Source organism: Zootoca vivipara, chromosome 4, assembly GCF_963506605.1.
Source record: "Zootoca vivipara chromosome 4, rZooViv1.1, whole genome shotgun sequence".
NCBI classification, from domain to species: Eukaryota; Metazoa; Chordata; class Lepidosauria; order Squamata; family Lacertidae; genus Zootoca; species Zootoca vivipara.
This window is the reverse complement of record NC_083279.1, coordinates 96,720,707-96,733,130: the sequence shown is the minus strand read 5'-3', so window position 1 is coordinate 96,733,130 and position 12,424 is coordinate 96,720,707. Positions and strand designations below refer to the sequence as shown.

Genomic DNA, 12,424 nt, shown 5'->3' with positions numbered 1-12,424 from the left:
CGTAAAGCAAGATGTTCTTTCTATCTGCAGGCACATCCTCCGGGATCAGGCTTAACAATAAGATCTCGGGTTTTTTCTCAAATGTCCATTTTAATATTTTTTTAACATTCTCATAAACTTCTGTCCAAAATTTATTTATTTATTTGCAACCCCACCAACAGTGGAAATAATCCCCTTTAATTTCCTTGCACTTCCAACATTTATCGGCATCGTTTTTATATATTTTTGCTAACTTTCCAGGTGTTAGATGCCACCTATAGATTATTTTCCAGATGTTTTCCCTGATTCCCATGCAGGCTGTGAAGTTAATGTCAATTCTCCATAGCCTTTCCCACTGTTCACTATATATTGTTCTTCCCACATCCTGTGCCCATTTGATCATCACATGCTTCACCGCCTCGTCCTTCATCTCCCGTTCTAGTAAAAATTTATAAATTCTTGCCAATGGTTTTTTTGGGTTATCAATTAATAGATCTTGTAACTTTGATTTGTTCTCCAAAAAACCTATCATTTTATGTTTATTAAATGCACTTTGTACTTGACAATATTGAAACCAACTTTGACAGAAGCACTCAACCTGTTGATATGATTTTAATCTATATTCACCATCTACTTTTTCCACAAGATCTTTATATGTCTGCCACTTCCCTCCCTTCGGGTTACTATCCATTGCCACCATTTCGAAAGGTGATGCCCACCATGGGGTTTTGGGTTCTAATAGATTCTTATATTCTTCCCATATATAAAACAGTGACTTTTTAATTATATGATTTGTGAATAGATTATAATCCCCCTTTCTTTCTTTCAACAGGTACGCATGCCATCCTCCACAATTCCTGAATCCTTCTAGTCTCAGTAAATCTCTGTCTTCTAGAGTGAACCATTCTTTCATCCAACATAAGCTGGCTGCCGCATGATACAGCTTTAAATCTGGGACCCCCCACCCTCCTCTCTCTTTAGCATCCGTCAACAATCTAAACTGAACCCTCGCTTTCTTTTTTTGCCAAATAAACTTACTAAGATCTTTTTTCCACCTCTCAAACGTCTCTTTTTTAATTTTTATGGGCAACATTTGAAATAGAAAAAGCATTTTAGGCAAGACCATCATTTTAATCGCCGATATTCTACTTGCTAGCGTCAAGTTGAGCCCGGTCCACCTTTCCAAATCCTCTCTAATTTTGATCCATGTTTTAGCATAATTATCCTCGAATAAATTTATATTATTTGGTGTTAATATTACCCCTAGATATTTTATTTTATTCGTCACTTCCCAATCCTTTATTTGGCCTAAATCCTCTATATCTGTCCTCCTCATATTTTTTATCATTATTTTAGTTTTCCCTCCGTTTGTTTTAAATCCTGCCAATTCCCCATACACCGCCAATTTCTTATCCAAATTTTTTATTGTTTCTATCGGATCTTCCATCATAACTACCAAATCATCAGCGAAAGCTCTGATTTTATACTCACTTCCTCCCACTCTAATCCCTTTAAATTCCTTATCCCCCCTGATATCTCGAATCAGGAATTCTAGAGACCAAATAAACAATAATGGGGACAGCGGGCATCCTTGACGCGTCCCTTTAGTTACCTCAAATTCTTCAGTTATCCTTCCATTGATTATTAGCCTTGCCACCTGTTTATTATGAATTGCATTAATTCCCTTCATAAATTTATTCCCTACCCCTAATTTTTCCAAAGCTTCTTTCATGAATTCCCAATTTAGATTGTCGAATGCTTTCTCAGCATCTAAAAATGTAAACGCTATCTTTTTGCCTGAGAGAGACTTTCCTCTGGATACTCCCAAGGGGCTCCAAACAGGAGGGAGAACATCCCATAATGGTCTGCTGATGGCCCATCCGTTTTCTGGGAAAGCATTCATGGAATGAGATCTCACACCCTTCAAGTCTTTGTCATTCTCTTTCTAATATTCATCCCCATTCTCTGTTTTTAATCCTTGTATCTTTTTCAGGGAAAGGATCATTTTGCAGAAATGGACCTGGATTCCTGTGAGGCAGAGAGGCCTCCGTTGGACACCAGAGAGAGGCCACTGGGTAAGGAGGAAGGTGGTTTGTCTCCATTTGGTCTCATTCTGTTGGTTTTCCAACTCATCTGAGGGTTCTTTTCACCTTGTTTTGGGGGGGGAGACAGTTGGGAACAAGGGTCCAGAGGAGGGGAGATGTATTTCTGCACAACAAACATATGAAATGGGCACAAACGTCCAATTGCTCTCAGCAGGTAAGGCTTTCTCAAAGACCAACCTGTAGTTAGAGATGCCCTGTTCCACCTGTGAGAGAAGCAGCCACTCCTGGTGTCCTGATTACCTTTTTTCTCTTGCAGGTGACAGAATGATGCCGGCAAGACCTCCTGATCCATCTTTTCATGGGGGCAGAAGGGAAGCAGCGGCTGTGGAACCAGATCAGGTCAGGGGGAGCTGCCTTGTGGGGACAGAGGCCGAGGGGTGGAGCAATGTCATGGACTGGTTGGGCACAGAGGAATGGTGGGAGGATACAGCTGGGGAACCAGGAAAGGAAGATGGCTCAGAGCCCAAGAAGTGGAGGTGGAAGAAGGATGGGCGGTCAGAGGGGGAAGAGGGAGAAGCCTGGGAAGAGTAGGTGTCAGAAGCTGAATGGCTAACAGGGCTTAGTGAGTTGGGAGACTCTGTGGCAGAATGCAGTCCAGAATCAGAGGCAGAAGAGGATGGAGGCAAGTGGGAGGAGGGAGGTCAAGAGGCACGGGTGAGTCAGGATAAGGAGGAGCCACCGGTGGCTCCCTCTCCTTTTGCCAGAAGCCACCCTCCCTGCTTGTCTCCAAGAGCCAGGAGACCCCCTGCATTGCAGGAATCTCTGCTAGATCATCCAAGACAGATGGCCATCCAAAATAGGCTTACCGTATTTTATTTGTAGATTGAGCACTGAATGCTAAAATTGGTTTCTAAGCAGTGGACAAATAAGGGGAAATAGTGGCCTGGATTCACCTAATTAGCACCAGCCGCTGCAAAATGGGGCCTGCCCCCCATTCCTCCCTCTCGCCATACCCCTATGAACCCCTTGAATTTGACTCTAAGGCATTGGGAGGGAACCCCCAGAACAGCTCACGAGGAGGGGAGAAAGTGGATCCATTAATAATCCTATATAATAAAGTCCAAGTGTCTCTGTGTCCAGCCCCTGTGCCCTTGTGTCCGCGCTACTGCGCATGTGCCCCACGGACACAGGGATTGGACGCAGAGACTGGACGCACACGCGCAAGCTCTCTCTCCCCACCCCTCGGCCTACCGTTTACCTGCGGCCGCCAACCGCCGCTCCGGGCCGGACAAGCGCCTCACTGCGCTTGCGCTAAAGCGCAAGGAGGAGGAGGCTGCTTACTTTTCCTCCCCCCCCCACGCTCCGCCCCGGTGCCGCTTCCAGCCAAGCCAGGCCAGGGTGGGGAAGGAGCCTTTCCTTCCTGGCGTAGCGCCTCGGCGCCGGCTGAGGGAGGCAGGGCGCATCGGGGAAGCGAGGGTGGAGGCCGGCGGAGGTGAATGGGGGGAGGAAGGGCACCTTTGAGCAGCGCCTCCCTCTGTCCCTCCTGGGTTGAGGTGGCGCGTCTGACTCAACAGGGGAGGGCGAAGGCGATGGAAAGTTTCTCCCCAGCCTCTGGCAGTGCGGTGCCTGCCATGCTTCTTTTCGCCACCCGTGGGCCGGCGGGCAGCCAGGCAAGGCCACCCTGCCCTCCTCTCCTCTCACTCGCCCTCGCTCGCTCACGGAAATAAGCCATACCCCGAGCCGCAAAAAAAGAGCAGCAGAAAGCCGCCAAGCAACTGGGGCCTGGGGGGGGGTAGAAAGGTGGCCGGAGCAGCGCTGCGTGGAGCGCCCCGGGCCACGGCAGGAGGAGGTGGTTTCAAAGTGTTACCCTACGGTACATAGGGGACCCTCCGGGGCCAGCTGACCGGACCTGGGGCCCTCGGCTCCAGGCCTCACCTACTCACACTTCTTCTCCCCAACCAGCCATGTCGCCCGCGCGCTTGCCGGTGCCAAAGTACATTTTTTGTTATGTGCAAATGGGGCAGAGCACTTTGTCGGTGCTTCAGCAGCAGCAACAGCCAGTTCTGGGTGCTGAGCCGTGGCAGGAGGAGGATGCGGCGACTTGCCGGGTCAGCACCCGGCAGCACCGCGTGGAGAGTCCCGAGCCTCTGGGATGCAGCAGTGCTCTGTAGCACTTTGAATCCTCCTCTTCCTGCCGTGGCTCGCCACCTGGAACTGGCTGCTGCTGCTGAAGCACCGACAAAGCACCCAGCAGTGCAGCGTGGAGCGCCCCGAGCCACGGCAGCAGGAGGTGGTTTCACTGCTGCGTCCCAGAGGCTCAGGACTCGCCGACCCGGCAAGCCGCCTCCGCCTCCTGCCGCGGCTCAGCACCCTGCCCGCGAACGCGCAACTCTGAGGAGGCTTTACGCACCTCTCCTAAAACTGACACCCGCTGCCTCACGCTGCGCGGGAAATGCTTGTTGCGCCTGGGTCCCTTCCCGCTCTTTTCTGGTGCTGAATCAAGGTGGCGACCCCCCCCCGCTTCCCTTTCTTTCTTTCCTTCCTTCCTTCCTTCTCCCTTTCTGTCTTCTCTCCCTCTTTCTTATTCTTTCCTTCTTTATCCCCTTCCTTCTTTCCTACTCATCTTTCTCTCCCCTCTTTTCTTCCTCTCTCCCTCCTGCTCCCTCTTTTCTTCCTTCCTTCCTTCCTTAGTTCACTGTTCTAGCATCCGTTACTTTAACGGGCTTCATGATACTAGTAATAATAATAATAAAAATTTATTTATATCCCGCCATCTAGGCGGCTTCCAACAGAAGTATTAAAATACAATAATCTATTGAGCATTAAAAGCTTCCCTAAAGAGGACTGCCTTCAGATGTCCTCTAAAAGTCTGGTGGTTGTGTTTCTCTTTGACATCTGGTGGGAGGGCGTTCCACAGGGTGCGTACCACTACTGAAAAGGCCATCTGCCTGGTTCCCTGTAACTTGTGTAGGCAGAATGACTTGAAAAACAGAAGGTGGAGTACCCCCTATTTGCACAAAGACGAACACCCATAATTAAAACGCAGAATAAAATAAGCATCCAGAATTAAAATGTGCAGCAAAGCAATCCTATTGAAACACCGCTGCAATTTACAGGAAGGAAACAACAGAGCATTGTGTAGCAGATCATATTGATGCTGTCTCAGAGGAGGACATTTCCCTTTTTCTTTTAGGGTTCAGTGTGCTTTGAAGATGTCACTGTTCGTTTCACGGACGAGGAGTGGGCGTTGCTGGATCCTGACCAGAGAGCTCTGCATAAGGAGGTTATGGAGGAGATTCATGGGATCGTGGCCTCTCTTGGTATTCATCATATTGTCATATGTGACTGGAAATTCAAAAAATACCTCTACAGTCATACCTCATGTTACGTCCGCTTCATGTTCCTTTTTTTCAGGTTGTGTCCGGCGGCAACCCAGAAGTACCGGAAAGGGTTGCTTCCGGGTTTCACTGCATCTGTGCATGCGCAGAAGCGCCAAATCACTCACGCATGCGCAGAAGCGTTTCCTGCACATGTGCAGATATGGTACAGAGCTCTCCAGCACCCCCTATAGCACCTGGAAACAGCCCCACAATAAACAGTAAATTACTCCAAAAGAAGTGTTTTGAACGATCAACCCTCTGAAAAACACTTTCCTCCAAAAGTCTTCCAGAAATTTTGAACACGGCTCCTGTGCAGCGTTGGCAGCGGTTTTAACGGCTCCGAAGTTGTTCAAGCGGCTTGGGCACATCAGTGGCTCCTAGGAGCTCCACGGTCGCGTGCCGCTCGCCATTTTGCCATGCCGGAAGTCCGTTGGATTGCATTCTTGATTAAATCATCTTTCCATTGACATATAATTTTATGATATTACTCCAAAAGAAGTGTTGTGAGCGATCAACCCTCTGAAAAACACTTTCCCCCAAAAGTCTTCCAGAAATTTTGAACACTACTATATATCAAACAAAGTAACATTCAACAACTCATCAGAATCTAATAATAAAAATGTTGGTTAATGATAAACAACACAGCTAATGAACACCTCCCCAACTGCCTTCAGTTCTTCTCCATTTGTTCCTGAGGCTCTAATCCCTTTTTTGTTTCCGTTGCAGATTGTGATGAATTGGAAATCGAGAACAAAGGTGACCATGACAAAATCCTCAGAGAGGAGAAGCCAGGTAAAAAATTGGAGTGTGGAGAAAGCTGCAGTCAGCGCTCCCATTCCACTTCCCATCAACAAAATCTCATCAGAAAGAAACTCTATCAGTGCATGGAATGTGGAAAGAGCTTCAGTCAGAGCTCCAATCTCACTTCCCATCAGAGAATTCATACAGGGGAGAAACCCTATCAGTGTGTGGAATGTGGAAAGAGTTTCAGTCAGAGCTCCCATCTCACTAACCACCAAAGAATTCATACAGGGGAGAAACCCTATCAGTGTGTGGAATGTGGAAAGAGCGTCAGTAATAACTACTCTCTCACTTCCCATCAAAGAATTCATACAGGGGAGAAACCCTATCAGTGTGTGGAATGCGGAAAGAGCTTCAGTCAGAGCTCTAATCTCACTAACCACCAAAGAATTCATACAGGGGAGAAACCCTATCAGTGTGTGGAATGTGGAAAGAGCTTCAGTAGGAACTCCTCTCTCACTTCCCATCAAATAATTCATACAGGAGAGAAACCCTATCAGTGTGTGGAATGTGGAAAGAGCTTCAGTCACAACCACAGTCTCACTTCCCATCAAAGAATTCATACAGGGGAGAAACCATATCAGTGCGTGGCATGTGGAAAGAGCTTCAGTCATAGCTCCTCTCTCACTAAGCATCAAAGAATTCATACAGGGGAGAAACCATATCAGTGTGTGGAATGTGGAAAGAGCTTCAGAGTGAGCCCCAGTCTCGCTAGGCATCAAAGAATTCATACAGAGGAGAAACTCTATCAGTGCATGGAATGTGGAAAGAGCTTCACTGATAGATCCTCTCTCACTTCCCATCAAAGAATTCATACAGGGGAGAAACCCTATCAGTGTGTGGAATGTGGAAAAAGCTTCAGTCTGAACTCCTCTCTCACTAAGCATCAAAGAATTCATACAGGAGATAAACCCTATCAGTGTGTGGAATGTGGAAAAAGCTTCAGTCTGAACTCCTCTCTCACTAAGCATCAAAGAATTCATACAGGAGATAAACCCTACCAGTGTGTGGAATGTGGAAAGAGCTTCAGTCGGAGCTCCTCTCTCACTTCCCATAAAAGAATCCATAATAATGTCGTAAAAACCATTGTACAGCTTTAGGAGCCAGGCAAATCAGCACCTTTTTAACCAGATCTAAATGTGGTATTTTGTGTTTTTGTGTTGTGTTATTATGTTGTAAGCTTCCTGAGACCTGTAGGTGTAGGGAATAGGTGGCCACTCTTAAAGGCGTAAGGGTCTTCCCCCGAAAAAACAGTGTGTGGAATGTGGAAAGAGCTTCAGCAATAGCTCCTGTCTAACTTCCCATCAAAGAATCCATACAGCGGAGTATCCCTATCAGTGTGTGGAATGTGGAAAGAGCTTTAGTCAGAGCTCCAAACTCACTTCCCATAAAAGAATCCATACAAAGGTCGGAAAAACGAGATTACCAGATTTTTTTCAATGAATCCAGGGACACTCTTTTGTAGCAGCCAAGGGGTTAAAATACAGTAGCATCTGGATTATTAGTAGGGAGTATCATTTTGTAAACATATGTAGTTTACATGGCAACCAGAGCCAGGTTCCTTGGTTATGGGTGAAGGGTGGGGAGGGGGAGAGAGAGAAGGGAAAGCAAAATTAGGATGGGATGGTTGGAACTGAGGGAGGGGTGTGTGTGTGTGTTCGCCCCCCCCTTTTCTGGGATTCCTGGAAGTGTCACCGAAAAGGAAGGAAGGAACAAGGGGGGGGGGGTAGAGAGGGGACAAAGAGTCAGGTCGTCCCAGAAAAAGGCACATGAGGAATACAAACGGATAGATAACGAAAGCTATTATAATATGAACCTCCCCTATTTTCTGTCTGACGCTTTAAGTAGAGAAAAATGCAATAGGGAGACTGTGTGGGGAGAGGGGGGAGCCATGTGGCAGAGTATTTTTATTTTTATTTACAAGCGAGGAGGTGGGAGGGTGGTGTCTCCTTTGGTCGGGCAATAAAACGCCTAGCCTTTATTCCTTGCATCTGCACCCCTCTCAAATTCGGACGTTTGGGAAGGAACATGATAAACCATATGCCGGCACCCTCCACGTCTCCCCTCAGCCCTCGGGGCAAGGTTCCCGCCAAAACACCAATAAACAAGCGGAAGCAGCAGCAGCAAGAGGAGCAGACGGAGGAGGAGGAGGGTGGGAGCGGGAGGGGGAATGTTGCCTCTCGTCTAACACAGCCCAGCCGTCCGCACTGGCAACAGCAGCGGCCACAGAGCCTCTTGCCACTGGCATCCTTGGCCATGGACAGATTGGTAAAACCGGGAACTGTCCCTGGGAACCGGGGACGTCTGATAACCCTACATTATACAGCTTTAGGAGCCAGGCAAATTGGCAGCTTTTTAACCAGGCCTTTGGCTGAGTGACATCTAATGCCCTCCTAAAATGTGGTGTTTTGTGCTTTTATGTTGTGACCATCCGGAGACATGTACGTGTAGGGAATAGGCACCAGCTAGGGGTCTTTGCCCGTCATAAAATATTTGAGGAGGCCACACATTGCGCAGATAAAATAAAAACAAACAAACCACCACGAAAGCTCACCTGTCTCAAGAATCTCAGCAGGTTGACATCAATAAAATAAACCAAAAGACAAGCAAAAGCTGTGAGGGGGAAGGAGAAAAAAGGGACAAGTTTAAATAATAAAAGTAAAAAATGAAATCAGAATCATAACAAGAAATTGAGAATATAAGAATCCACTTAACGCCTCGCCTAATCCTTCATCAACCACCACCAACTGCAGAGTGGGGGGCAAAGAGCCCAGCCAGCGGGGAGCAGGTCTGAGGGGTCCCATCCCTGTTCTGGTTCTCTCAAAGCTTGGCTTTCTATGGGAATGGCTCCCCATGCCTTGAGCCAGTAGTCTCTTCCTCTCCAGCAGATGCACAACCCCATCCCCCAAACCCCTCCCTGCCCCACTTCCCCATGGGGCTCCCCCACACCACCCATCACTCCCCAGGATGGCTTTGGCCGTCTCCTGCTTGGAGCACTTCAGGGTTCGGAGCCCCTGAGCTGAGCTGCCTGGCGGTTCTGAATCACCTCCAGCAGGAACAGCTGATCTTCCTCCAGCAGCTGAAAGGCTAAAGTCAGGCTGTCAGTTCCTCAGGGACACCCCAGGCCTTGGGGGCTAATCCTGGCCTCCTTCAACCAGAATGTGGCTCCCCAGGCTAACGAGATGGTCAATATCCAGTTCCACTCCACCCTTTTAATGTGGTGTTTTGTGCTTTTATCTTGTGCTTTTATGTTGTGACCCCCCGGAGACATGTAGGTGTAGGGAGTAGGCACCATCTAGGGGTCTTTGCCCCCCCTTAAAATATTTGAGGAGGCCAACCCCCCCCCTACTTTTTGTGTTTTTTTCCAAACGCAACCTTTTACTCTTCCGAAACTTGCCATACAATTTCTCTTTACATTTGCCCTCTTAAAAATAAAAAATAAATAAATGCACAAAGGTCATGAGGGAGGAAAAATACACTTGATACAAAGATTGAACTCCAGTGACCAACATGTGGAAGGAACGTTCAGTTTGAAGGGCAATGTTTAAAGGCAATAGGCATACCAAGCAGGGTTCACAAATTTATCTCAGGATCCCCCCTCTGGTCATGGATTCTCTTATAACACTAGCTGACCATCTAAAAAGACCATCCAAGCCTAACTCTGACCCCCACCCCCAGCCTAGCCCTAAGCCTACACCTAACTCTAAGTACTCTGTACAAAAGCAATATATACAAAATATTTACAAAATAGGCGCATATGTGCACAAAATAAAAAGGTAAAATAAAAAATATTAAACTAAAGAACAACAAATATAAAAATAAAAACAAACAAACAAACCACGATAGCTCACCCATGTCAAGAATCTCAGTGGACTGAAATCAAGAAAATCAACCAAAACAAAAGCAACAGTTGTGAGGGGGGAAGGAGGGCCTGAGCTGCTTTGTGCAAAATAAAATAAAGTGTTAAAATAAAATATAAATCAATCAAATAAAAGTAATAAATGAAATAAGAATCAAAACAAGAAATATATATATACACAAAATAGGAATGAATGTGCACAAAATAAAAATGTAAAATTAAAAAAGAACAAAAATATTAAAATAAAGAATGAAAACAAATCAAATTAAAACAAACAAACAAATAAATAAATAACCATGAAAGCCCGTGTCAAGAATCTCAGCGGGTTGAAATCAATGAAATAAACCAAAAGAAAAGCAAAAGCTGTGAGGGGGAAGGAGAAAAAAAGTTTAAATAATAAAAGTAATAAATGAAATCAGAATCATAACAAGAAATTGAGAATATAAGAATCCACTGAACGCCTTGCCTAATCCTTCGTCACCAGCAACTGCAGATTGGGGGGCAAAGAGCCCAGCCAGCGCAGAGCAGGTCTGAGGGGTCCAATCCCTTCCCCAAAGCCCCTCCCTGCCCCACTTCCCCAGGGGGGTCCCCCACACCACCCATCACTCACCAGGATGGCTTGGGCCGTCTCCTGCTTGGAGCACTTCAGGATTCGGAGCCCCTGAGCTGAGCTGCCTGGCAGTTCTGAATCACCTCCAGCAGGAACAGCTGATCTTCCTCCAGCAGCTGAAAGGCAAAAGTCAGGCTGTCAGTTCCTCAGGGACACCCCAGGCCTTGGGGGCTAATCCTGGCCACCTTCAACCAGAGTGTGGCTCCCCAGGCTAACGAGATGGTCACGAGAGGGTTCCACTCCACCCTTTTAAATTTTAAATGTCAAAACAGACCCCAACTTTCAGAGCATGTAAATCACATGAGTGGAAAGACTGCTGTGACACTCACAAAATTAGGACTACTTTTCCTTCTCCCACCTTTAAAGGTCTACATAACGAAACCGAATTGACCCAAGTCGGCTTTCCTCTGCCAAGCTTAACTTCCCTCTTCAAGCCCAAAGACAACACTTTCCCATGCCCGGACAAAACGCCCTGGCCTTTCATTCAGCGTAGCGCAGGGACTGACTGAACAGATGGCAAGATGCCTTCATCCTCAGACACTTGGCAGATTCTTAAATTGCCGTGCAGGCCAGATTCACGACCCTGGCAGGCTGGATTCAGCCCGTGAGATATAGTTTGAGGACACCTGGTCTACACTGACTGGCAGCAGCTCCCCAGAGTTTCAGGCAGGGATTTCCTTCAGCCCTTGCAGGAGATGTCAGGGGTTGACCCTGGGACATTCTGCATGCCAAGCAGATGCTCAAGGGCTCCCCATATTTCACTAGCCTTTCAACGTTATGCTATTAGCAACCGTGGAGATTCCACATGCCTCTTCCGAAAGGAGAACACTCACCTGATCAATTTAATTAATAATATTTTTTTTTTAATACCCGCACATCTGGCTGCGTTACCCAAGCCACTCTGGGCGGCTTCCAACAAAATATTAAAATCCAATAGTCCATCAAATATTAAAAGCTTCCCTAAACATAATGAAAGCAACCATACATTTTCAGTCCATTGAATTAGCAATTAAGCATTTCTGGAAAGGGAAATGGCATACTTTTGTGTATTAAAAGGTAAAGGGGCCCCTGACCATCAGGTCCAGTCATGTCCGACTCTGGGGTTGCGGCGTTCATCTTGCTCTGTAGGCCGAGGGAGCCAGCGTTTGTCCACAAACAGCTTCCAGGTCATGTGGCCAGCATGAGAAAGCTGCTTCTGGTGAACCAGAGCAGCACATGGAAACACCGTTTACCTTCCCGGCGTAGTGGACCCTAGAATCATAGAATCATAGAGTTGGAAGAGACCACAAGGGCCATCCAGTCCAACCCCTTGCCAAGCAGGAAACACCATCAAAGCAATCCTGACAGATGGCCGTCAAGCCTCTGCTTAAAGACCTGCAAAGAAGGAGAGTCCACCACACTCCTTGGTAGCAAATTCCACTGCCGAACAGCTCTTACTGTCAGGAAGTTCTTCCTAATGTTTAGGTGGAATCTTCTTTCTTGTAGTTTGGATCCATTGCTCCGTGTCCGCTTCTCTGGAGCAGCAGAAAACAACCTTTCTCCCTCCTCTATATGACATCCTTTTATATATTTGAACATGGCTATCATATCACCCCTTAACCTTCTATTCTCCAGGCTAAACATACCCAGCTCCCTAAGCCGTTCCTCATAAGGCATCGTTTCCAGGCCTTTGACCATTTTGGTTGCCCTCTTCTGGACACGTTCCAGCTTGTCAGTATCCTTCTTGAACTGTGGTGCCCAGAACTGGACA

General features: G+C 47.0%; 1 protein-coding gene and 1 pseudogene across 1 annotated transcript; both read left to right on the top strand.

Moving 5' to 3' along the window:
- The window catches only part of LOC132592032 (zinc finger protein 850-like), a 127,408-nt pseudogene that overhangs the window by 38,565 nt on the left and 76,419 nt on the right, over nucleotides 1-12,424 (top strand).
- Nucleotides 4,298-12,027, top strand: LOC132592026 (zinc finger protein 675-like). Its single transcript, XM_060273954.1, has 2 exons — nucleotides 4,298-5,344; nucleotides 6,131-12,027. The coding sequence occupies exons 1-2, from the start codon at nucleotides 5,311-5,313 to the stop codon at nucleotides 7,303-7,305; spliced, it is 1,209 nt and encodes a 402-aa protein (XP_060129937.1). The 5' UTR covers nucleotides 4,298-5,310; the 3' UTR covers nucleotides 7,306-12,027.

What these genes read in the sequence shown, in the direction of transcription:
- LOC132592026 (XM_060273954.1), top strand. Translation starts at nt 5,311, where the DNA reads ATGGAGGAGATTCATGGGATCGTGGCCTCTCTTG. An exon ending in TGGGATCGTGGCCTCTCTTG is followed by an intron (nt 5,345 to 6,130) that starts GTATTCATCATA and finishes TTTCCGTTGCAG; the next exon opens with ATTGTGATGAATTGGAAATC.